The sequence below is a fragment of the Vipera ursinii genome (genome assembly GCF_947247035.1).
Source record: "Vipera ursinii genome assembly, chromosome: 5".
NCBI lineage: Eukaryota > Metazoa > Chordata > Lepidosauria > Squamata > Viperidae > Vipera > Vipera ursinii.
The window spans coordinates 88,093,128-88,118,506 of record NC_139518.1 but is presented as its reverse complement, the minus strand read 5'-3'; the positions used below and the strand labels follow the sequence as shown (position 1 = coordinate 88,118,506).

General features: G+C 38.3%; 1 protein-coding gene across 2 annotated transcripts in view; it reads right to left on the bottom strand.

The window, feature by feature from the left end:
* PAX2 (paired box 2) overlaps positions 1-25,379 on the bottom strand; it is a 188,312-nt gene that overhangs the window by 47,259 nt on the left and 115,674 nt on the right. For both annotated transcript variants that reach the window (XM_083364655.1, XM_083364654.1), the window contains exon 6: positions 2,181-2,356. In XM_083364655.1, coding sequence (XP_083220781.1) covers positions 2,181-2,356 — 176 coding nt within the window. The remainder of the gene's footprint in view (positions 1-2,180; positions 2,357-25,379) is intronic.

Here is a 25,379-nt window from a genome sequence, read left to right as displayed (position 1 = left end):
TACTGCTTGAGGTAGGATTTAAAGCTTTTTATTTTTGTGTAAAGACAAATCACTTTGGATATAAATTGCAAGTCAGGGAGATAGGAAATGCAGGCGTCCTTTTCAGAGCAAAGCTTGTGTTTGATATCTAGCAATAGGAAAAGACCTGATTCCTTCTGGATGAGGCTTCCATGGCTTGGGCTGACCAGAAAAAAGGTAAAATGCATAACAATAGTATATAGTGCATTATAATAATTATAGTACATAATAGTGTATTATGATTAGTTTCTCCCTGTATTCCTTTCTGTTATGAGGGAAGGTATGTCATGCAACTGCTTGGCACAACACAAAATATATTTCAGTAGAAAAATTAGATTTGTTTTTAGTAAACTTCAGGGTTTGTTAAAATAATGTATGCAGTTCAGCTTCAGGATCCTTTCTGTTCAAAGTTCAAACTTTGTTTCTTCTTTTATTGTACGTTTTATTTCAAATAAATCATACATATTTTTTATTGTTGTATACAGGAACAATAAGAGAAGTAAGACTCATAGCTGCTTGATGTGCAATTCTAAGGTAAATTTTAAATTTTAAAAAGGCTAAATTATAGAATATAGGAAATATTAAAATAGTAATGTATTAAATATTGTTTTACTATAACATTTTATACAAATGCTCTTTGAATAGCACTACATAAATATATGAACTTTTTTTAAGGACCAATTTTCAAACTTTTCCTTCCCTTCCATATGTACACTGCCTATTCTCATGATTTTAGGAGGTTTACAATAAATAAAGCTAAGACTATCCATAAAATAATGAAAACAGTTAGCAATTACAGTGTTTAAATATAGTTAGCAGAAACTACTGCTACCATTAAGAGGATCTCCTACTACATGAATGGACTCTTTTAGTAGACTTTGGGGCAAGTTGCTCCAGGGAGAGGAGACTGTCACTGAGAAAGTATTTCTTTTTGAAGTTCTGTGAAACTGTGAAACCTACTGTATTTTGGGAAACCATATAATAACAAGTACATTGTCTTGTAGGTGTAGCAATGTAATTTAATCCACTTCATCACATACTTATGTCAGTGTCTTTTGTAAATAATTGTTTACAGTAAAATACAGACTACTGGGGCATATTTCTATGGATATATATTAGGTAAATATTTTCAAATTCTTAAAGAATGACATAGATGTTGTGTCTGTATAGAAATATTAGTAGCATATGACAGTTGGTGTATTTGCCTACAGTGGTTTAAATCTGTATATGTGATCTGTATCTGTATATAGTGTACTGTTATATGTGTGGATGTGGATTGTAGTCAACTGTTGATGTATTCTGCAAAAGTTTTTAAGGTTTAAAACTGGGCTGAGCCAAACATTTTTTCCACCTTTTTTTCAATAATGCTTATTCAACTGGATAGAAAACAAACTCCATTCAAAAGGCTTTTGATTGGAGTTCAGTGTTACCAGCATTTATCTACCGGTAGGTAATAAAGTGCTAAAAAGCTCTATGAGTGTCCTGCCTTTCATTATGAAATCCTCTCTCCAAAGATCTGCAGCCTCCCTGCCTAAATGATGTTACTCTGAGTGAGCTCCTCTTAGGAAAGCCAGCTAGGAAGGCTACAGAATGACAAGAAACTGAAAAAAATCTTATAGCAGCACCTTCTGGTCAATAACTTTCAACAACAACAAAATGAAATAAGAAAGAAATGCATTCTAAAATACTCTCATGGTATATGGTCCACGTGCAGATGTGTTTTACACAAATGTGTGGAAAGAATCAAGAAAACAATGATATATAAAAACAGCAAATTTGGCAAATATTCATGTTATGAATTATCTTTGTCTTACAGTGATTGGTAAGTGCTGAAGATACTGATTTCTATATGATTTTCCAAAATATGTCAAAATTACAAATAAAAATGTGCTGTATGCCATATAAAAGTGGGCAACCTTTTGCAGTACAACAGAGAACACATTTACATTACAAATTAGTTCTCTGGCAATTTGATCACCATAGTTGTCACCCCAGTTCTTGGAATGGTAATTTCATTTTAAGAATTATTTTAAGAATTTGCCCCATCAAGTGCTGTGGCCCTGGAAGGCATGATCATTAAAATTTGTAAGAGAAGTAAATCAACCATTATCTGTTGCACTTGTCAGGATCCCATCAACTTTGTTTTTCCAAGCAGGTCCCACCTGCTCAGATTTGATGTGCTCTGATGCCTGAAAGACGTCAGGGTAAGAAGGCCGCTCAAAGACACGATCTAATGCTTCCAGTTGCTGTTGTGTGAAAGTATCAGCACGAAGATGCTTCCGCAAACTATCCACACTGTTCTGAGAATCACCATTGGGGACCGAGCCCTCCGTTACTTCTGTGAGACAGAGGAAGAGATAAGGACATTAGTGTGGCTTTTATTTGCTAAAGCATCATAGAATCATAGGGCTGGAAGACACCTTGGAGGTCCTCTAGTCCTCCATAGCAGGAGACCTTAATCCATAACAGACAAATGGTAGTCCAATCTTTTCTTGAACACCTCCAGCGATGAAGCACCCACAACTCCAGGAGGCAAACTCTTCTATTGGTTAATCATTCTCACTGTCAGGAAATTTCTCCTTAGTTCCAAGTTAGATCACTCTTTCACAATCTTCCACCCATTGCTTCTTGTCCTGCCCTCAGGTGGTTTGGAGAATAGGTTGACCCCCTCATCTCTGTGACTACTCCTCAAGTACTGCTCAGCCAGGTACCACCTATTCTATAGATATGCATTTGGGTTTCCTTGCCTAGGTGCAGGACCTTACTTTTCTCACCACTGAACTGCATCTTATGGATAGGACGCAATGCTCAAGTCTGAATGTTGATTTTATTTTCCAGAGTATTAGCAATTCCCACCAGCTTGGTGTCATTTGCAAATCTGATGGGTACTCCTTCAATCCCCTCATCTAGGTTATTTATAAAGATGTTAAAGAGCACTGGTCCCAAGACAAAACCTTTAGGTACCCCACTGCATGCTTCTCTCCATTTGGAATAGAATAGAATAGAATAGAATAGAATAGAATAGAATAGAATAGAATAGAATAGAATAGAATAGAATAGAATAGAATAGAATAGAATAGAATAGAATAGAATAGAATAGAATTAGAAGGGGCCTTTGAGGTCTTCTAATCCAGCCCCCTGCTCAAGCAGGAGAACCTGTACCATTTCAGACAAGTGACTGTCTAGCTTCTTCTTAAAAATCTCCAGTGATGGAGCACCCACAATTTCTAAAGGCAAGCTGTTTCCTCAGTTAGGAAGTTTCTCCTTAATTCCAGGTTGCTTCTCTCTTTGGTCAGTTTCCAACCATTGTTTCTTGTCCTGCCCTCTGGTGCTTTGGAGAACAATTCGACCCCCTCTTCTTTGTGGCAGCCCCTCAAATACTGGAATACTGCTATCATGTCACCCCTGTTTCTTCTTTTCTTTAGACTAGCCAAACCCAAGTCCTGCAGCCATTCTTCAGATGTTTTAGTCTCCAGGCCTTTGATCACTTTAGTTCCTCTTCTCTGAACTTTTTCCAAAGTCTCAACATGTTTTTTGTAGTATGGTAACCAAAATTGGTTGCAGTATTCCAGGTATGGTCTTACTAGGGTTTTATACAGCGATACTAATACCTCCCACGATCTTGATTCTATGTCTCTGTTTATACAACCCAGGATTGTATTAGCTTTTTTGGCTGCTGCTCCACATTGTTGGCTCATACTCAAGTGATCGTCTACTAGGACTCCAAGGTCTCTCTCACAGTTACTGTTTTTGAGCCAGGTCTCACCTAATCCATACCTTTGATTTTTCCTGCTAAATGTAAAACTTTGCTTTTCTCCACATTAAAACTCATTTTGTTCAATAGGGCCCATTGTTCCAGTTTGTCAAGATCTTTTTGGATCCTGAGCTTGTCCTCTGGGGTGTTGGCTATTCCTGCCAGTTTAGTGTCATCATACATGTAGATGTAGTTCCATTGAGAATTACACACTGAGTGCAGTTGGTCAGCCAAATCCATCTTGTGTTGGTACTCACTGTTCCACATTGTTCTATTTTACCACATCCCATGACCTCTTTTAATCCCTGCAAGTCTAGAAATTAACTGAACCTTTCTTCCATCTCAGACTCTTACCATATTTTCTGGCGTATAAGACGACCCCCTACTTTTTCTGTTAAATTATAGGGTTTGGGCTAATAACTCAATATTTCACTTCCTGGCACAAAATCTGCATATTAACAACTCATTTAGTGTTATTACCCTTTTTTTATAAGTGCCACAATGTTGCTAAAATAAAAGAGGTAAACTTCGTGACCCTCCCAGCCCGTGCATAAAACAGAAATGAAAAGTCTTAAGCCTTTCCATTCCCAAATACCAAGGTTTCCCCTGAGTTTTGTGCAGTTAAACAAATGGCATTTGCGTATTAATGTTTCTCCACGGAGCACAAAATTTGCCCGAATTAAGGAAAGTGGGGAGCTAAAGAATCTGGGGCTACAGGGAATACCTCTGGCAGGACAGGCAACCCTGGGAAACATGAGGACTGTAGCGGCACCCTCAGTTCGCACAATCCGATCCAGAAAGTGCCCGGAGGCTCCTTCGTTACTTCTAACAGAACATCTCCAGGCCCACGTCCCGCCCGCCTCACCTTTTAAACCCCACCCACTTTTCCCCTGTAACATTTCCCTGCTCCGCCTGCTCTCTGATTTGCCCAGCTTTGCTCCTTCCCTGCCAAAGGGAGGCCTCGCCTTCTTTCCTCTGAGCTCTCTCGCTTGGTGCACTGCTGCTCTCAGTTCCGCACTCCGTGACCGGGCAAGCGATTCTTCTGGTCGGCGCGGGTCAGGCGGTGCCTCGGCGGGAGCAAAGGTGCTCCCTTCCTACTGTTGAGCGGCGCGCCGCTGGAGACCGCCTGCCCCTCCTCTCGTCGGGGACCTGAAAGCCAGTATTGGAAGCGCCAGCATGGCCAGTCCTAGAGAGAGCAATGGCGGCGGCTGCAGCAGCCGCCCCATGATCTGACAAGAGTTTGCCCTCCATCACCCGTTCGCTGTTGGCCGCTTAACCACGGGTCGCCATCGCCTACCTCCATTCACCCAGCGATCCCGCCATCCAGCAGAAAAGATCAGAGAGGTGAATAGTATTTTCCGGCGTATAAGACGACTTGGTGTATAAGACGACCCCCAACTTTTGAGAAGATTTTCATGGGTTAAAAAGTCATCTTATACGCCGGAAAATACGGTATTTATTTATTTAGCCTGTATGCCACACATCTCACTTTGAGGTGGCTTAAAATTGTTAAAGATTGTATTCTATAATATTTATGCAACATTTCTCTGTTAGAGAAAATATGCCAGCTTTAAAACCATACTTAACCCTTGGCAGAGATATTTAGCTTAGAGTTTGTCCTCTACATCAGTTGGTATATCTTGGCTGCATGGAATTATAATCTAATGGTGAATATTTGAAAGTTTGCCAATGTTAAAAAAAACAAATCTACTATTGGCAACATAAGCAAGTGTAGAAAGAAACTTTTATGTGAATTGCAAACAATTTGTTCATTTTAAAAGAAACCATCTTGACAGTGCTCACACTATCCCCATGCCATTGCTTTCATTACTCTTTGAAAGAAAAAAAATATCTCCATCTTTCAACAGGAGCAGCTCTTATGCAACAGTTGCAAAACCGTACCACCTAAGATAAGATATACTCAAAGTGATTCAAAAAAATTATTTGAGTTAACTCAAAATGTGATCCTTCTTATATGCCATACAAGTACATGTGCAGCCTCACTAGGTAAAATGATCTGTGTATGCAACACCATAGTACCTTTTGTTACAGACTTCAAGTATAAGACTTCTTGATAACATTTTTAGCAACACAAAGAAAAACTTTTCCAGGGCAGAAATTATTTAGCATACATCCCACCTAATTTGCCCTATTCTTGCCTTGAGCTAAAAGTATTGCAGTCTCTCACTTTTATCAGAAAAATATGGCACATCTGTAAAAGAGAAGAGACTTCCATATTCTCTTAATAGTGAATATGAAAATAAATTTAGAATAACAGTGTTGGCAGGAACCTAGTAGGTCATCTAGTCCAACCCCTCCGCCCAAGCAGGAGACGCTACACCATTTCTGACAGATGGCAATCCAGTGTCTTCTTGAAAGCTTCCAGTGATGAAATTCCCACAACATCTGAAGGCAGTCTGTTCCATTGGTTGATTGTTCTCACTGTCAGAAAATTTCTCCTTATTTCCAGGTTGAATCTCTCCTTGATCAGTTTCCATCCATTATTCCTTTGTCTGGACTTCAGGTCCTTTGGAAAATAGGTTGATCCCCTCCTCTCTGTGACAGGCCCTCAAATATTGAAACACTGCTATCTTGTCTCCCCTAGTCCTTCTCCTTACTAGACTAGCCATGCCCAGTTCCTGTAGCCATTCTTCATATGTTTTAGCTTCCAGTCCCCTAATCATCTTTGTGGCTCTTCTCCACACTTTTTCTAGAGTCTCAACTTCTTTTTTACAGCGTGGAGACCAAAACTAGATGCAGTATTCTAGGTGTAGTCTTACTGAGGCTTTATAGAATGGCATTAGCACCTCAAGCGATCTTGATCAAATCCCTCTGTTAATGCAGGCTTTCGGTTTGCGCGCGCAGTGCCAGCGGACTTACGGGAAGAACACTCTTACCGCCGTCCGATCTTTCTTCCTCGGAAGACCCTGAAAAGGGTCAAAAGTCGCCCTGGAGGGGCGACCACCATGAGGAGGCCCTGCCTGTGATCGTGGAATGATGGCAGCCCTCCGCTTGATCCGGAGCATCTCCTCTGGCCTGAAGAAGAAGAGATCAGCCATTAACATGGCCGATCATAAAGCCGTTCCCTGCTGAAAGCCAAAAGCACCGTCAAGCACAACGAAGCAATCTGGAGGATCTGGGTGAGATCTTACCTTTCTTACTCCCCTAATTACTTTCCTGTGGGACTTTCCTGAAAATTGTCTCCTCCCCCCTTTTGAAAGAACGGTGACTACTTACTTGGGGAATTAAAATCTTAAAGCCTTAAAAGAAACAGAAATTATTAACTGAATAATTACGCAATTGTATTTGTACTTTTGGAACTCTTGGGCTATTAAAAAATCCTTACTTTTACAGGAACCTACTATCTTATCTACCTTTTAAGCTGTGAAAGAAGGGCAGAAAGGAAAAAAACCTGGATTTTTTAAAAGTTTGGAAAAGATTTTACAGGCTAGTGAGAACATCTTGTGGTGAAACATGATACAGCAAGTAAACCTCCTCTCTGTCCTGAGATTTGGCACAATTTCAGATTTGACCTTGACATTATCTTTAAAAATAAGAATTGGCAACACCTGGCAAAACAACTTTTAGGAATAATGGAGGTGGACATTTATTGGCTTTTATTAAAAAACATCCTCCACGAAACACCTATCTGTAAACACCAAAGAAATGGAAGAATTTTATCCACCACTTGACTATAAACTCATACTTGAAACAATCCTGGCAGTGGCTAAGCAAATGAAAGCCAGACTACAAAATAAATCTGACAGCTTAAATCTACCAAACCAAAATGTGACTTCAATTGATGAATTGACAATTCAAAAACCAAATGAAGAAGAGGAAATTAACATTAAAACAGGGAATGCTAAAAAACAGCAAATACAATCTACTGAGGACCTTGATGCCCAAATCTTGATTCCAACTACAAAATCTACAATCCAAAAAACAACAGAAGCCAAAGAAAGCAACACTAAGATGGAGGATGCCAAAGGCCTTCAAATACAGCACATTGAGAATCTAGCCAACCAAACAACAACCAAAACACCAGACATGACTTCTTACCTGAGCCAGATGGAACTGGAAAAAGAAGATCAGACTGAACTAATGACAGCTATAATACATCAAACATCGAGAATTTAATGATTATAAAGGGGATATTTCTTTTGAAAAACTGGCAATTAGATGGTCTCTCTGGACTCAAACAATATGTGTAGGAAGAAAGGGAGACACACTTGAGAATTTAAAGGCACTGATATGGAAGCCTGTCTGGCACAAAAGAAGGCTAGACTTAGATTTTAAAAATGGGGTCTTTTTTTCTTTTTTCTTTTTTTTCTATTTGCTGGGATTTCTAATGACAGAGCTTAAAAGTTTCTTTAAATGGACCAAGGGAAATCTTCAAAAGATATAAACTGATTTTATATTTAGATTTTATATTTCTAAGGGAAGGAAAACTAGCTATTAGAACATAACTCTGAATTATATCGTAGAATTTGGAATGATATAACAAAAGATATTTTTTCCAATAAGTGATGAACTATTAAGATGATAAACAGAATATATTTGTATAAAATAAGAATGCACTGAAATGAACAGTGTTTGTATTTTAGACAATGATAATTACTATATAATCAAATAGGGGAAATGTGGGTTACCAGAAAATTAAGTTTTCTAGATACTATAGGCTATTTTGGAACACTGTATTGCAATTAGGTAAAATTTTAAAACAGGACTTGGATATGTATAAGTGAAAATATATTGAATATTGTTCTAATTGCTTGTGTCACAATTAGAAATGTATTAATTTGATTATGTTATTATAATTAAGGGAACTGGAGAGGGAACTCTTGTTGATGTAACCTTAGCTGATCACAAAAGATTATACAGTATTTGTTATTGTTAAATTTTGATCACCCAACCACCACATTGCTTCATAAAAATTTGGATGTAAAATTAGAAAATTAATAAAACTTGTTGTTTTAAAAATTCCTCTGTTAATGCAACTTAGGATTGCATTGGCTTTCTTGGCTGCTGCTGCACACTTTGGCCTCATATTTAATTGATTGTCCACTAAGACTCCAAGATCCCTCTCACAGTTACTGCTATTAAGCCTGGTTTCACCCAATCTATATCTGTACTTTTGGTTTTTCTTGCCTAAGTGTAAGACTTTACTTTTCTCTACATTGAATTTCATTTTGTTAGGCAGGGCCCAGTGTTCAAGTTTGTCAAGATCCATCTGGATCTTGAGCCTATCATCTAGGGTGTTGGCTATTCCTGCCAGCTTAGTATTAAATTTGATATGTTCCCCTTCTATTCCCTCATCTAGGTTGTTTATGAAGATCTTGAAGGATACTGGGCCTAAAATGGAACCTTGGGGTACCCCACTGCTTACTTCCCTCCATGTAGACATAGTACTACTTGTTGAGTATGGTTTGTCAACCAGTTACAGCTATTCCACTTTTTCTAGCTTTCCAAGAAGTACAGTAGGTTGTGGTCTCCTTTGTCAAATGCCTTGCTGAAGTCTAAATATACCATGTCCACAGCATTTCGCTGCTCTACTAATTTAGTCACTTTCTCAAAGAATGAAGTAAGATTGGTTTGGCATGATCTAGTTATAACTTTATTTGTTTCTATATGTTTGCATATCTGCTTTTTGATCATCTTTTCCAGTATCTTCCCAGGTGTTGATGTTAGACTGTTTGGTCTATAGTTTCCTGGGTCTGTTTTTTTCTCCTTTTTTGAAGATGGGAACCACATCGGCATTTTTCCAATCCTCTGGTAGTTCCCCAGTGCTCTTGGATTTTTGAAAGACATAGTACAGTGGTTCTGAGATGACATCTGCCAGCTCCTTCAGTACTCTGGGATGTGATCCATCAGGTCCCGGTGATTTATGTTTATCAAGATCAGACAGGTGTTCTCTTATCATTTTTTTTCATTTATTTTAACTTTTATTTCTAGTCTGTCTTTTTCAGTTATGTTTTTGGTAGGTTGTGCTATAATTTCTTTTTCCGTAAAGATCAATGCAAAAAATGAGTTAAGCAGCTCTGCTTTCTCTCTGCTGCCTGTTACTTCCTTGCCATCTTCTCTCTTTAGTTGATGTTGAAAGAAACTTTTTAAAAATTATCTTTGACTTTTGTTGCAAGTCTATGTTCATTCTGAGTCTTTGCTTTCCTGACTTCATCTTTGCAGATTCTGGCTAACTGCTGACATTCTGCCTTAGTTATGTGTCCCTCTTTCCATTTTTTGTACTTGTCCTTTTTGTCTTTGAATTTGTCAGAGAGATAAATTGTGCAGCCATGCTGGTTTCTTCTAGGTTTTTTGTTTTTCAGTGGTATTGTGCTGGATTGGGGTTTTATGATCACATTTCAGAGTTTCCCAAGCTTCTTGAAGTTTTCCCCTTTAGGATTTTCCTTCAAGGAATCTTTCCCAAGCTCTCTCAAAGTTTGTTAAAATCACCTCCTTTAAAATCTAAGGCTCTGGTATCATTGTTTTCTATTGCTTCTATTTGCATTATATTGAATTCCAGTGTGACATAGTCACTCTCACTCAAGGTTCCTGCAGTTTCAACTTCCTCTATCACTTCTCTGTTTGTGAGAATTAAGTCCAGTATGGCTGTCTTTCTAGTTCCCTCCTCTACCTTTTGGACAACAAAGTTGTCATCTAGGTTGGTCAGGAATCTGTTTGATTTATCATTTGGTGCAGAATTAGTTTTCCAGTTGATGTCAGGGTAATTGAAGTCCCCCATTACTATTGTAGTGTGTTTCTTACATATATTTTTAATTGTTTAACAAAAAGCACTTTTTTCTGCTTCATTGGGTGGTCTGTAGTATATATACCTATGGCAATATCATTTTGTTAAATTGACCCATATTCATTCTAGGAGGTTTTCTTCTTTGATCTTATGCATTTCTGTAGCAATATAGTAGTCTTTTACATACAGTAGTGGCCAAAATTGTGGAAACCTTTTGGGAAAAGTGTACAGTAGAAATGCCACCTTTGGTTAAGTTTCCACCAATTTTTCTTCTAATTTCTTTATAACTGTAGCTTTGTTCACTTAATAATACTATTTTACATCACTTTCTGGGCAACCAGTTAACTCTATGCACTATTACTTAAATTTTATTACATTTTACAAGCTCACTAAATGAAAGAAAAAAACACCAACCAACTTGATAGCGATCACATAACATACTGACAAATGTCATCCTCTCCGCTTCAATACATGACATCAACAACTGAATCCTACTGTGATCTGATTGGCTCATTGCCAAAACAAGATGACACCTGATTGGCTCTCTAAACTCATGCTCATTGGCTATAATCAGATGAAGGAAAGTTACCTGATATCAACTTAAGCAAGTTGTGCTTTCTTTTTCTGGTTATTTGGCTATAGCTTTTCATAGAATACAGTACAGATAATTGAACAAACTTTGTTGCATTACATTCTTGATTAAATTATCTTTCCATTGATATATAATTTTATGGTATTACTTCCAAAAAAACTGCTATTAACCATCAAACTTCAAAAATAAACTTTTCCCAAAAGGTTTCCACAATTTTGGCTACTAGTGTATAGTGCAATTCCACCTCCTCTTTCTGGGGGTCTATTTTTTTTAACAGTTTGTATCCTTCTATCTGTATGTTCCAGTCATGGGTTTCATCCCACCAAGTTTCAGTAATTTCAATTGTGTCATATATACCTCCATGTATTAATAATTCTAGTTCATCCTGTTTGTTCCCCAAACTTTGAACATTTGTATATAGGCATTTGAGATCTTTATGTCTGACTGTGGGTATGCTTTCTATGTCTCCTATTTGGTGTTTGATTTTGTCTTCCATCCCATCCCTCCTTACCTCATTAATTGATTTGTTTTCTAGAGGTTTTGCTTGTAATTTTGGTCCTGGAGATCCTAAAGATTGCTCACCCTCCCCTCTCAGTTTTAGTTTAAAGCCCTTCTGTTAGGCATATGGTGTTAGCCTACAATGTTGGGTTGAAAATATATTAACCATAATGCTATGTCTTTAAGAAGTTAATTGGCCAATGGGTGTGTAAGTGTTCTCATGGCCATAAGAGGAAGCTAGGAACATAGCTTCTCTCTCTCTCTCTCTGAATTCACTGATCTCTACTGTTACTGTTTTTGCTCTGCTGTTGGTTTACTACTGTTGTAAACCTAAACTGTGTATTGACCTCTGGACCGGTAAGAAGACTTTGTAGTTTTGGATTACTCTTTGGACTGTTGCTATTGTTTATGACCTGGACTGTTTATTTTTTGACTGTGCATTTTTGTTCTTACACCACCTCAAAAGTAAACTACTTTTTGTTTTTATAACTCAGTGTATTCTTGTGTGACTTTACTGCTCTCAGTACCCTTCCTTGTCTGTGCAACTCTTTGGTAGCACAAGGAGACCTCTGCACACTAAATTCCTTAACACTGGTTATGGGCCCAGGCCTGTACTGAGAGTTAGTACACATAGCATTCCTAGCTGAGTTTGTGTTAGCTATTTGGTGTAAAATGGCACAGGAACTGTTGTCAGGCATCTCCTGGATAACCCGGTTGGATGGGACAAACTATGTTTCCTGGTCCACGAAATGCTGCTTGCTTTTGCGCAAGGAAGGACTATGGACTGTTGTAAATAGCCCACCAGATACTACTGCTTGGGATCCAGATAATGAAGAGGATGCAAAGAAGTTAGACAACTTTAAACGTAGCAATGAGAAAGCTCTTTGCATTATTGGACTAACACTGAATGACCAGCAGCTTGTCCATATTCGTGGTGAGGAGTCTGCTGCTAGGTGTTGGGATGTTTTGCGAAGGCTTTATGTTCGAGACAGTGTGGGTGCACATATACACCTTAAACGTAAGCTGTTTAGGGCTCGTCTGCAGAAGAATGGAGATATGCTGACCCATTTAAATTACATGAAGGCAGCTTTTCAAGAGCTTCATGAAAAGGAGCTGATTTTTTCAGAGTTGCATCAGGTCTACATTATTCTGTCATCTTTGGATGAGAGTTATGATGGGTATGTTTCTTCTTTGGAAGTCCTGACCAGAGAGGAACTGACATTGACTAACATTACTGGGAGACTGCTGGAAGAGTCCAGAAGAAGGCATGACAGAGACCAGCTGAGAGAGACACAGCTACAAGAGGAGCAGCCATTCACCACTGCTTACAATGTCAAAAAATGTTATTCTTGTGGGGCTAGAGGGCATATAGCCAAATTCTGTAGGAAGGGTAAAAAACAGAATGTAAATAGCAGTGGGAAGGCTAAGAAGAGCATTGGTTTAGCTATTTCAGGTGAATCAACATCCAGAAATAATGAATTGTGGGTTGTTGATAGTGGGGCTTCACAATGCATTACTAAAGTGAAAAAGAGGTTTGTTAATATGAAAAACAGCAACCAATATGTTTCACTAGCCAACGGTTGGAGGATGAAGGCCTCTGGTGAAGGTAATTCCTATTGTCCATGCATTGATGAACAGTTACCTATGTTATATATACCTAAACTAAGATTCAACCTGTTATCTGTAAGGGAATTGGTTAAGGTTGGGTTTGTGGTAACATTCAGAGGGGAGCAATGCACTATTGAGAGGAATGGAACCTGTGTAACTGCTAATTTGAAAAATGGTTTATTCGTTCTCACAAGTAACCAGGTTAGTACAGTTAAAGCTAACTCAATATGTGAGAATAAGAAGCCACATGATGAATGTATACATTTATTGCATAGGCGGTTAGGGCATGTAAACTTTAACTCACTATGTAAAACAGTTGAATTAGTAGACGGAATTAAACTGAAGCCATGTAGTAAGTATTTGAATTGCAATGCCTGTAATCAGGAAAAGAGTAAGGAAAGTCCGGCAAACAGGATAAACAGCTTCAAAACAACTGTTCCTTTGGAAGTTGTGTTTGCTGACTTAATTGGACCCATGAAGCCAAGTTTAGGAGGGTCATGTTATTTTTTAAGTATATTGGACCACTACTCTCGTTATGGTTTTTGTTATCTGCTTAAGTCAAAGGCAGACACTTTCCAACAATTTGCAAACTGGCTGAAGTTCGTGGAGAGAAAAACAAAGAGAAAAGTTCAGTGCATAATTACTGATAATGGTACTGAATTTACAAATAAGCGTTTTGTTGATATGTTAGAATCTGCTGGCATTGAGCATAAACGTTCAGCCCCTTATAGGCCTCAACATAATGCATTTGTTGAGAGACGTGGGCAAACGTTACAAGCCATGATGAGAACTATGTTAAGAGATTCAGGCTTAACAGATAGACTGTGGGGGGAGGCAGCAAAATGTGCAAACCATGTTCTGAATTTAGTTGTTAATACTTCTACTGGTAAAATACCATATACAATATGGCATGGTAGAAGACCAAACCTTGATTATCTGCACACGTTTGGCACCCCAGCTTGGGTCCACATTCCTGCACAACTCAGGAGTAAAGGCCAACATAGGGCTAGGCAATTATACTTTGTAGGTTATGAAGCTAACCATAGATCCTATCGTTTCTGGGAACGAGGCACAACTAATGTATATAACAGTGCGTGTGCAAAATTCCTTGAGCACGTTGGTTGGGATAGGCTAGAGCAAGAAACTGTTAATACTGATCCTCTAGTATTTGAGGACTCCCATGATAACGTAACTAGTAATGATAATACATCTCCTGTAAATATAAAAGATGAAGAGGAGATAGGGGAGATAATAGATGAATCAGAGGAAGGAGAGGAGTCAGAAACTCAAAGCCCTGTAATTCCTTGGCGTTCAACGCGCATCAGACGTCCACCTGATCGCTATGTACAGAACTGCTAGTGTACAAACAATTATTGTTAGATAATGGGTTTAAATGTAAATGATCCATTCATTGTGTATGAGGACAATCAAGCTGCGATAAAGATGGCTAATAGTGCTGCAGTAAGAACAAGATCTAAACATACTGATCTTCGTTATTTAAATGTCAGACAATGTGTCAAGGATAAATTAATACAGCTAGAGTATTGTTCATCTGATGTAAATATTGCAGACCATTTTACAAAGGTACAAAGTGCTGTGAAACACAATGCTAATTGTGAAAGAATGTGCATAAGATTGTAAGAGTTATATATTATTCTACCCAAAGGGGAGAATGTTAGGCATATGGTGTTAGCCTACAATGTTGGGTTGAAAATATATTAACCATAATGCTATGTCTTTAAGAAGTTAATTGGCCAATGGGTGTGTAAGTGTTCTCATGGCCATAAGAGGAAGCTAGGAACATAGCTTCTCTCTCTCTCTGAATTCACTGATCTCTACTGTTACTGTTTTTGCTCTGCTGTTGGTTTACTACTGTTGTAAACCTAAACTGTGTATTGACCTCTGGACCGGTAAGACTTTGTAGTTTTGGATTACTCTTTGGACTGTTGCTATTGTTTATGACCTGGACTGTTTATTTTTTGACTGTGCATTTTTGTTCTTACACCACCTCAAAAGTAAACTACTTTTTGTTTTTATAACTCAGTGTATTCTTGTGTGACTTTACTGCTCTCAGTACCATTCCTTGTCTGTGCAACTCTTTGGTAGCACAAGGAGACCTCTGCACACTAAATTCCTTAACATAGGTTGAGCTAGGCATTTTCCAAAAACATACTTCCCAGTCTTTGTGAGGTGCAGCTCGTCCCTTGCCAAATGTCCTTCATGGAGGAGGTGCAGGAATCCAAAGTTCTTTTGGTGACACAAACCCTTTAGCCAATGGTTCACTTCTAGAATCCTTTGTTCTCTTACTGCATGTTGACCTTTTGTTGGCAGTACAGATGAAAAAACTATATGTGCATCTAACTCCTTGATCTTCTTGCCTAGCTGTTCATAACCACTCAATATTGTTTTCAGGTCCATTTTTGTCTCATCAGTCCCTACGTGTAGTATAGAAAAGTGTAGTAATCTGTGGGTTTTATTATTTTGATTAGATTCTCAGCCACATCTTTGATTTTTGCTCCAGGGAGACAACATACCTCTCTGGATTGACTGGTCTATACTGTAGATGGCTGATTCTATTCCCTTGAGAATTGAATCTCCTATCACCAACACTCGCCTTTTTTTCCTAGGGAGTTTTGGAGTATTTTTCTCTCTATCATATAAGCACTTGATGTTGCTACTATTTTAAGGATGCTTGATGATACTTCTTTTCTAGGTGTATGTTTTCTTCCATGGACAGTCTATGAAATCAATTGCTCAGCACTAGTAGGGCTGCATCAGAGTGGGTTGGGTTGGACAGGGGTTTTGTTTTAGGTTTGTGTTTTTTTCTATGAGTGACATGTTTCCATCTCTTTTCTTCTTTTAAGGCAGGGGTGTCGAGCTGCTGGCCTGTTGCATCATGCAGAAGCCGCACCCACCCCAGCTCCAGAAATGCAAAAAAAGTTGTGATATGTCACAACACGTCACATGACATGGCGAGCTTGACACCTATGTTCTAAGGGATCAATTTTTTTAGAAGTTGTTTGATTATTATTATGTTCAATTTGGGCACATTCTTCTTGCAAGGTTTGGGGATTCTCATTTAAAATATTAAGTGTCTACAGCATATTCTTGCTGTGCCCATTATGTAGCTGGAATCCAGAGATTTAAAAGTTAAGTCCTGACTTTAACCTGAGAGGTAGAAGAAGCTAATTGCATTATGAAGGTAATATCCATCTTCTCCTATAAAGAGCAGATTGTTTTTTTCTATTATAACCAAAGGAAATTCTTGGGATGGAGATTATATATCCCTCAACTATACTACTCTGTCTTGATCTTCCTGGCTATTCTACATTACTGTTTATATGTGGTTATGCAATATGATATAATCAATACTGCATTATATACAGTAACCTAATACCATAAGACCATAGACAATATTACATATTGATTAGTACAAGCCTGCAGTCTTCTCTTTTTTTTCCTTTTCCAACACTCATATGGAAGGGGAGAGAGGGAGGGGGAAGCTGTTTGCTGTGATCACTGATTCAAAATGTTCAAAATCCAAGAGTTCTACTAAATCTAAAGCTCAAGGATACAAACTTCAGCTCACTGGATAAATGAAACCTTTATCCCAGGGACAAATCCTGTGAGAACCACTGAACAGTTTTTCTGCCATAATTGCTGAATCATATATTTCTGTAGGATTTTTTTCTGAACAGTGCCCCAGGTTGCTCTTCCAGCATCCAGATACTTTCTTTTTACAAGATGGAAAAATTGGACCAAGGATCAGAGTGGAAATAGCTGACCTCTACCAAAATTTCATTTTGGGGAACTTTTCCTGTGTCTTCCTGTCTTGCTATTCTTCCCTTTGGTGGTGCTGCCTGATTTCCTGCTCTGAGCCTTTCCCTGCTTGCATTGAACAACAGTATGTATATGCCCCATTATCAATTTTTCTGCTTTACTTCCATACAGTTGTTTTCATCTACTCTTCAGCCCATCATTGAAACAAGCATAAATTGTGCTTAATTGTTTAAAGTTGCATTTCTCCCTTAGCTCATAGTAGTTTTAGGATGTGGGCTGCTTTGATTGATATTCTACTGGCAGCTTAGTCCAGTGTCCCTTAACTGATGGAAACAGTCCAGCACCCATTGGGCACCTCATCCAATTTACCTGGGTCCCATTACTGTATCAATTTCCTGGACAGTGGATGAAAATACTTGCTTGTAATTTTAACTTCTTTGTTCTAGGACAATCAAGAATGAGTCCATTCTGTTTTCTATGTAACAATCCTTCAGATATTAAAAAAAACTTATGTAATATCTCAGTTGCCTCTTTGTTAGGCTAAACATACTTAAATAGTTTACCCATCCTTTAGAAATATAGGTTTCCAGATCCCTCACCATCCTGTCCCCTTTTTTAAAATTTGCCCAAATTTGTCACTGTCCTTTTTGAACTGTGGTGCAAGAATTTGGTATTTAAAGTAGAATTGATATTTCTGAAGAGAGTGGAACAATTTATTTCTGTCACCTGGCTGTTATGCACTTGTTAATGTACCCTAAAATATAATTTACTTTTTTTGCATATCACACTCCTGGCTCATACAGTATTTAACTTGTTCTTTCCAAGACACCTGGCTCCTTTACATATACATTTCAGCCAAGCCATGGCCAGCCTACACTTGTGTTTTCCAGTTTTCCTACCCAGGTATAGAACTCTATAATTCTTTTGGTTAAATTCCATCATATTAATTTCAAGCCTGCCTAAAAGTAAAGGTAAAGGTTCCCCCGCACATGTTTGCTAGTCGTTTCCAACTCTAGGGGCCGGTGCTCATCTCTGTTTCAAAGCCAAAGAGCCAGCACTTGTCTGAGGACATCTCCGTGGTCATGTGGCCGGCATGACTAGACGCCAAAGGCACATGGAACGTGTACCTATCCACATGATTCCTACAATCCTTACAACCCTCAAAAAAGTTAGGCCCAAAATACATAGGACCTTTCCCCATAAAATGAATTATAATTCAGTTACAGTGGGATTAGAATTGCCAAAGTTGCTGCAAAAAGTCCACACCATTTTCCACTGCAGTCTCCTAAATCAGAGGTGGTTTCACCACTATGGGCAGCACCCCCTCCAATTCCCAAACCACTTATGGTAGAAGGGAACAACACTTTGAACTCAAAGATATCCTTGACACATGCAAGCAGAGGGGCCACTCAATATTTAGTGGCCTGGGAAAAAAAATCCACTGGGGTTCAGAATGAATGGGTACAAAAGTAACATGTTAAAGCCCCTAGACTGCTTAAATGCATCCATGACCACTACCAAGATAAACCTAATTAAATATGTAATCATTATTTTCTTGTTCCCTCTTCTTTTAAGGGGGCAGCATGTCAGGTCCCTACCAGAATGCTGCCATTCTGGAAGGAGGGGGGAGTACGATTTGGGGATTGAGGATGTTTCTACTTTCACTTTGATGTATCTACATGGTAATTGGAGAAGAGGGAATGAACCCTCAGGGCCATCTGGTTTGACTCCTTTCCGGCTAACTCCTGCCTACTAGCAAGGTCGTGGCACCAGAAAATAACTCGTTATCACCTTTTCGACTCAGAGTTCTCACAACATCTTCACACCAGTGGATTGGCTACTGATGAACTGGGGCATAGGAGTGGGTTTTGAATAGTGGAAAATTTAGCTTAACATTTCACATGGGAACTTCAGATTCCACTTGACCTCTCTGCAATCACTTTCCTTCAGTAAAAGATCCTTTTGAAATAACGCTTGTTTCAAGAGTCATGCTTTCCTGAGGAGACAGCTGAGACAGGACTTTACATGACGTTTCCCTTTCTCCACTGGTAGTAACAATTCTGAAAATCAGATTTATTCCTGAATTTAGTAGTGAGATAATTCAGCATTATGATGGATTGCCTACACAAACTGCCAAAGTGCCTTAGCTATCTGACAAAATGTTCATGTGCCAATCAACACCTCATGTGCAAGCTTTTCTCACATAAAATCATCTTATATTTAAAATTCAACATGTTATGAAAAAGTTAAACTAGCGTTTTAGACTTTAAGAGAGCTAACGTCAACAAACTAAGAGAGAGATTAGAAAACATTCCATGTGGAAATCCTAAAAGAAAAAAATAATGTTGGAAACTCTAAAACATAAGATACCACAGAGAAAGGAGGGTGGGGGAAGACACCTCAGATGAAACCAGCATGGCTGCATAAAGAACCCTCTGAGAGAAAAAAAAAGAACAAGAATACAACTGGACAAAAAGACGTCCTGTTTTCCAGCGAGCAGTCTGAAGATTCGGAATGCTGAACTCTTCGGCTGGAATTTCTTTTTGTTGGGGACCTTAAGAGGCCAGAACCCACCCTGAAGGGGTGGAATGAAGGAAGGAAATCCCAGGGACTTAGGAGAGATGGCGGTCTCTCCGAATGGTCCAGGAGAAGCCTCCCAGAAACCAACAGGCTGACTAACTGCATGTTCAGCCATAGTTGGAGACAATAGAAGTCATAAGCTTTTAAATTAAGCAGATTTAAAACAGCATGCTTGAATCTGAGTAAGAATATTGATTTTCTCTATCCTTTCTGAAGAAGAAAGTCTCCAAAATAAGAGATCACCGAAGAAGGAAAGGGGGAGGGGGATGCTGCTCCCTCCTTTTGGTTATCGGAAGCGGTAAAACTTACCCTTTAGAGAGAGAAGAAAAGACTAGAAAGACCTGAAAAATGAGCAAACACTGACACCTGCTGGTGAGTGAAGATTCTTTTTTCTCTGACCCTCAAAGTTTTTAGAAAATGCAGCTGTGTAAACAAAGTGAGAGTAACAAAGCTGAAGCAATGAATACTTCACAAAAGGAAACATACAATAAGCAGCAACAATTTAAAAGGACAATGACTTTAAACTACAAAGAAATGCAGAATAACCTTGAGAGCATGAATCAATTTATTTCCAACTTAATTTCACTCCAAGAAATTTCCCAGGAAAATACAGTAGAGATGACTGAACATAATTCTGAGGATAGAGACTTAAAGATGGAACCGTATAAAATAAAAAAATCATGATTTAATCCAAATGGGAAATATTTCAACATGTCTAAACAGCTTTGAAGATAAGGAAAAGAATGAGAAAAAAATCTTTACAGGGAAACAAATGATGCAGCAAAACATACTGATTAAGAAAGGCAATGGTCAGATTAAAAAGACTAAAAAGGAAATCAAGAAAATAGATGATAGAACTTACCAGAGAGAATACTGAAACATTTGTTTGAATATGGCTAAAGAAATGGAAAAACTCTGAAGTATATTACTCTTAGAGGAATGATTTTTTTCTTTTTTTTCTTAATTAATATGTTTTTTTCTTCTTTCTGTTTAAAAAAAGTTGAAATGATTTAAACAAAGCAAATGTTTTAGTTATTTAAATGTGACGATAAGAAAAGCATTAAATGTGTTTGAATGAAAGTTAAAGGATTAGATGATTAGAACTATTGAATGGAATGCTTAAAGTTTAAATAGATTAAATACTTTCCTAGCTATGGTAAAAAAGTATAAGAAATTGAGGGAATAAATACATATTAAATTAGGAGAGATACATATTTTAAGTTGTATGTTATTTTTGTGTTTTTTTTCTTTTTTCCCTTTTCTTTCTTCTTTTTCTTTTCTTTTTCTTTTTTTGTCTCTCTCCTGTTTTCTTTTCTCTTTCTACTTTTTTACTTATTTATTAAGAAATATAAAATTATGAGAGGGCTTATATGGAAAAAACATATGTCAATCTGTCTGTCAATCTCACCTCACACTTCTGCATAAAATGCTGCTAGCTTTTCCCACTGGAGTGGTACCTATTTATCTACTTGCATTTTACATGCTTTTGAACTACTAGGTAGGCAAATGACAAGAGATCACTCCACCATATAATGTAATGGGCTGGAACTACCACAGCGCTGACCATCTCTGGCTGAAAAATCCAGTGTCTTTAAGTCACTGCACCACCCTGCCCCCATCTTGACATCAATAACTGAGAAAATCCTGGAAAAGAAAATCAAGCAGATTTGAGAGCATCTAGAAATGAACAAAGCAATTACCAGAAGCCAGCATGGTTTTGTTAAAAACTGACCATGTCATACAAACCTCTACTAACTTTTGATAAAGTGATTAAATTTACATGGGGCTGCCCTTGAGAACCACTCGGAAGCTTCAGCTGGTGCAGAGTGCAGCTGCACGAGTGCTTTTGGGGGTCTCCCGATACTCCCATATTACACCTCTGCTCCGTGAGCTGCACTGGCTCCAGTTGCCTTCCGGGTGAAATTCAAGGTGCTAGTGATGACATACAAAGCCCTACATGGCATGGGTCCGGATTACCTACGGGAGCACCTACTGCCAGCGTCAACATCCCTCCGTCCTGTGCGCTCCCACAGAGAGGGCCTCCTCAGGGTGCCACCGGTCAGAGAATGTCGGCTGGTGACCCCCAGGGGGAGAACATTCTCGGGGGGTGCGCCAATCCTTTGGAACCACTTACCAGCTGAAATCCGGATGGCCCCCGACCTTCGCTCCTTCCTGCGTGATCTAAAAACTTATCTATTCCAACAAGCCGGCCTGGCCTGATGGATTTGGGTTTTAAAATTTTCTCACTTTATTGCTTTATTGTATTCTTACTTTATTGCTCTGTACACCGCCCTGAGTCCTCCGGGAGAAGGGCGGTATATAAAACAAACAAACAAACAAATAAATAAATAAATAAATAAATAAATAAATAAATAAATAAATAAATTTGTTGATCAGGGAAACACTGTGGATACTGTATACTTAAGTTTCTTTAAGTAATTTAGCAAAATAGGCCACAGCCTACTTCTTGATAAGACAGAATAATATGGGATAAACAGTACCACTACCAGATGGATTTGCAGTTAGCTGACCAATCGTACTCAATCTGTAGTTCTCAATGGAATCTTAAAGTTCTATCTTGGGCCCAGTGCTCTTCAACATCTTCATAAATTTTCTAGATGAGGGAATAGAAGGAAAGCTCATCAGATTTGCAGATGACATCAAGTTGGGGGGAATTGCCAACACTTTGGAGGATAGACTCAAGATTTAAAAGGATCTTGACAGAGCCCTATCCAATAAGTGTCATGGTTCCGACAAATGAAACTCTTCAAAGAACTTCAAGGCATTGTTTACCTTAAAGAATCTTTAATAGAAAAGCACAGCTACAGCACATACATGGTTGAAGCTGCAATCTGAATTCCCCTCCCCTAAACACATAGTATCAAGCACAATTCACTCCCCTAATTTACAGTCATAAATCACATTCTCCAATTAATTTGAAATGCAAGCTTTCCCTCCTGTTTCCAACCCATTTCTTATCATCTCTTTATTTCAAAAGCTCCAGAATTGTTATGTCTAATTAACTCCCATCACATTCTAAGAGTAAAGCATAGAAAGAAAAAAGGTTGCATCTCCCTATGTTGTCAAAGCAAGAACATCCGATCTTAGCAGCATTGACAATAAGATACAATTCAGTGGTGGGAAAAGTAAGGTCCTGCAACCACAGCAAGAAAAATCAAATGCACAGATATAGAATAAATTATACCTGGCTCAACTGTCAGAGGGATTTAGGTGTCCTAGTGGACCACCACTTAAGTATGAGCCAGCAGTGTGCTATAGCAATCACAAAGGTCGATACAGACGTAGGCTACATCAACAGAGGCATAGCATAAAAATCCTGAGAAGTGAAGTACTTGGAATATTGCATACAACTGTATCACCATGATACAAAAAAAGATGTTTGAGATCCTAGAAAGACTGCAGAAATATCAGCTAAGATGCTCAGGAAACTGCAGGATAAATCATATGAGGAATGGTTAAGGGAACTAGATATGTCTAGCCTAACGAAGAGAAGAATTAGGGGTGACATGATAGCAGTCTTACGGTATATGAAGGACTGCCAAAGAGAGGTGGATGGCAACTTAATCTCCAAAGGTTCTGAAGGCAGAACAAGAACCAATGGGTGGAAAGTCATGAAAGTAAGCTCCAACATGGAACTAAGAAGGAATTTCCTGACAGTGAGAATGATTTACCAATAGAACAGCTTCCCTCCTAAGAGTGTCTCCGTCACTGGAGGTTTTCAAGAAAAGATAGAACTACCATTTGTTTGTGATAGAATAATGTCTCCTGCTAAGGGTAGAGGGTTGGGCTAGAAGACTTCCAAAGTTCCTCCCAGCCTTATGATTCTATGACAGTGCCAGTCTTTTGGGAAGAGTGAAAACAGTTTCTGCCTGATCTTCAAATCCATCAAAATTTAAATGGCACTGGAGATAATGCAATAATGGAAATTTAGCTTCTCAATTTTTTGTACTAAAATCTAAATGATCTTCACTTTAGGTACTGCAAACTGAACTGTGAATTAATTAACACACATTTTCCAGTAACTACCTTACTATTTATAACACTGATATCTGTGCATAAATATCCATTTATACAGAGTGATTCAATTTGTAAGAGAAATCTGAGCTTTCTCAAGCCAGTGCAAGCTCCCTTTTCCTTCATTTATTCTGGTTCCTGCAGATCTTGACAAGACTGTCACTCTAAATTTGCAAGAGATTATGGTGCTCTCCCTAGGATGGAGAGAAGTGATATATGATAACTGCTCCCCTATTGATTGCCTGATCTTGTGGCAGAAGACTAGCAAGATGAACTTGAAATAAACATCAAGTCTCAACTCATTGTATGTATAATACGCTATTTAATCCCACATTTTTCAGCTGTTAGGGAATTCAATCATATCCCACTGATAGTTCTGCTCAAGGATTATGGCTGGCATGTGCACAAACTCTGGATTTCAAAGATGACAGGCCTCACAGAGAGAAAGATGGCAAACCAATGAAAGAAGAAGCAAGGAAAAGATAAGCCTGCATATGACATACTTGCACAGGTTTACCTCTGGGTCAATATATACAGGACAGCAATATAAATAAATCAAAAGAAGGGTCAAACATAAGACCATGAGACTAAGGTATAAGAGCAAATGTATTCAGATTCTTTATCAAGTAACATTCTGTGTTAGGATGCTACTGTTTTAATTCTGCAATAAAATTAATGGCAATGACTAGTACATGGATTTTTCTGCTTAGCAAATGATGCACAATTTTCCATTTCAAGGCTATAGCCATCATTCAGAAAGTGGCTTGAGTTAATTTATGGCAATCAGGAATAACTAATTTTGTCTCCTTCCTAAATCTTATTCAGGAAACATGGGGCTTTGCTGCTATCATTTAAGATATATACCCTAAAGGGTGTGAATGGGGCTAAAACCTCAGGGTGGGGTGATAGAAGTGTATTTATAGTTGTTAGATATCCAAAAGCAAAGCAGTGAGTGGTGGCTATATACTGTACATTTGTGTATTATTTTTATATAATAAATAATAGTGTTGAGACACACATCTGTCAGTAGAGCTCTTTTGATTGGGGAGAGGGGTGTTGCTTAAAAAGACAAAAGGTAAAATGCTAATATACAATGATATACAACATATGTAATATTATTGACACTGTGAAAAGTAGATGTGAGTACAAAGAACAGTTCATTGATATCAGTAGATTAAAAAATAGAGAAATGGAAAGAATGATATAGGGAGAAAAAAACTGTGTCATTGCATTGGCCCACTATTTTTGTTTCTGTGACAGTGGTGTTAGTGTATGTAAGTAAATAAGATAAACTAAGAAAGAGAAAGGAGTTGATAAAAATGCACAATAAATCTGTCCAGTTACTTAACAAAGCTCATGCAAGAGATTTTGACCAATAGGGGTTTGGTTTACAGATCTGTCTGTCTACCCATCTAGCTGATATTCAGGTAGAAAGCAAGCAAATGGAAAGAGCAAGGATTTGTTCATGCAAACCTGGACTACTAAATTACCTCATTTGCTAGTTCATGAAATGAACCTACCAACTAATCATGCTGATTTGGAAAGCATGTTGAACCATAAAGTAGTTAACTCTCTCTTAGCCTAGCATGTTATCAGCTAAAATCTTCACTAATGAATGAATCTTCTAAGTTGGCATCCACTTTTTTGGGGGAATATAAGGGTACCCTTTATTTCAGTGATCACATCAAATCATCTTCTATTTTTGAAATTGCCTGATCTTTCAGTCTGCCTCAGCTCTTGCCTTCTTCCTTTTGCCCTCTCCTCCTTGG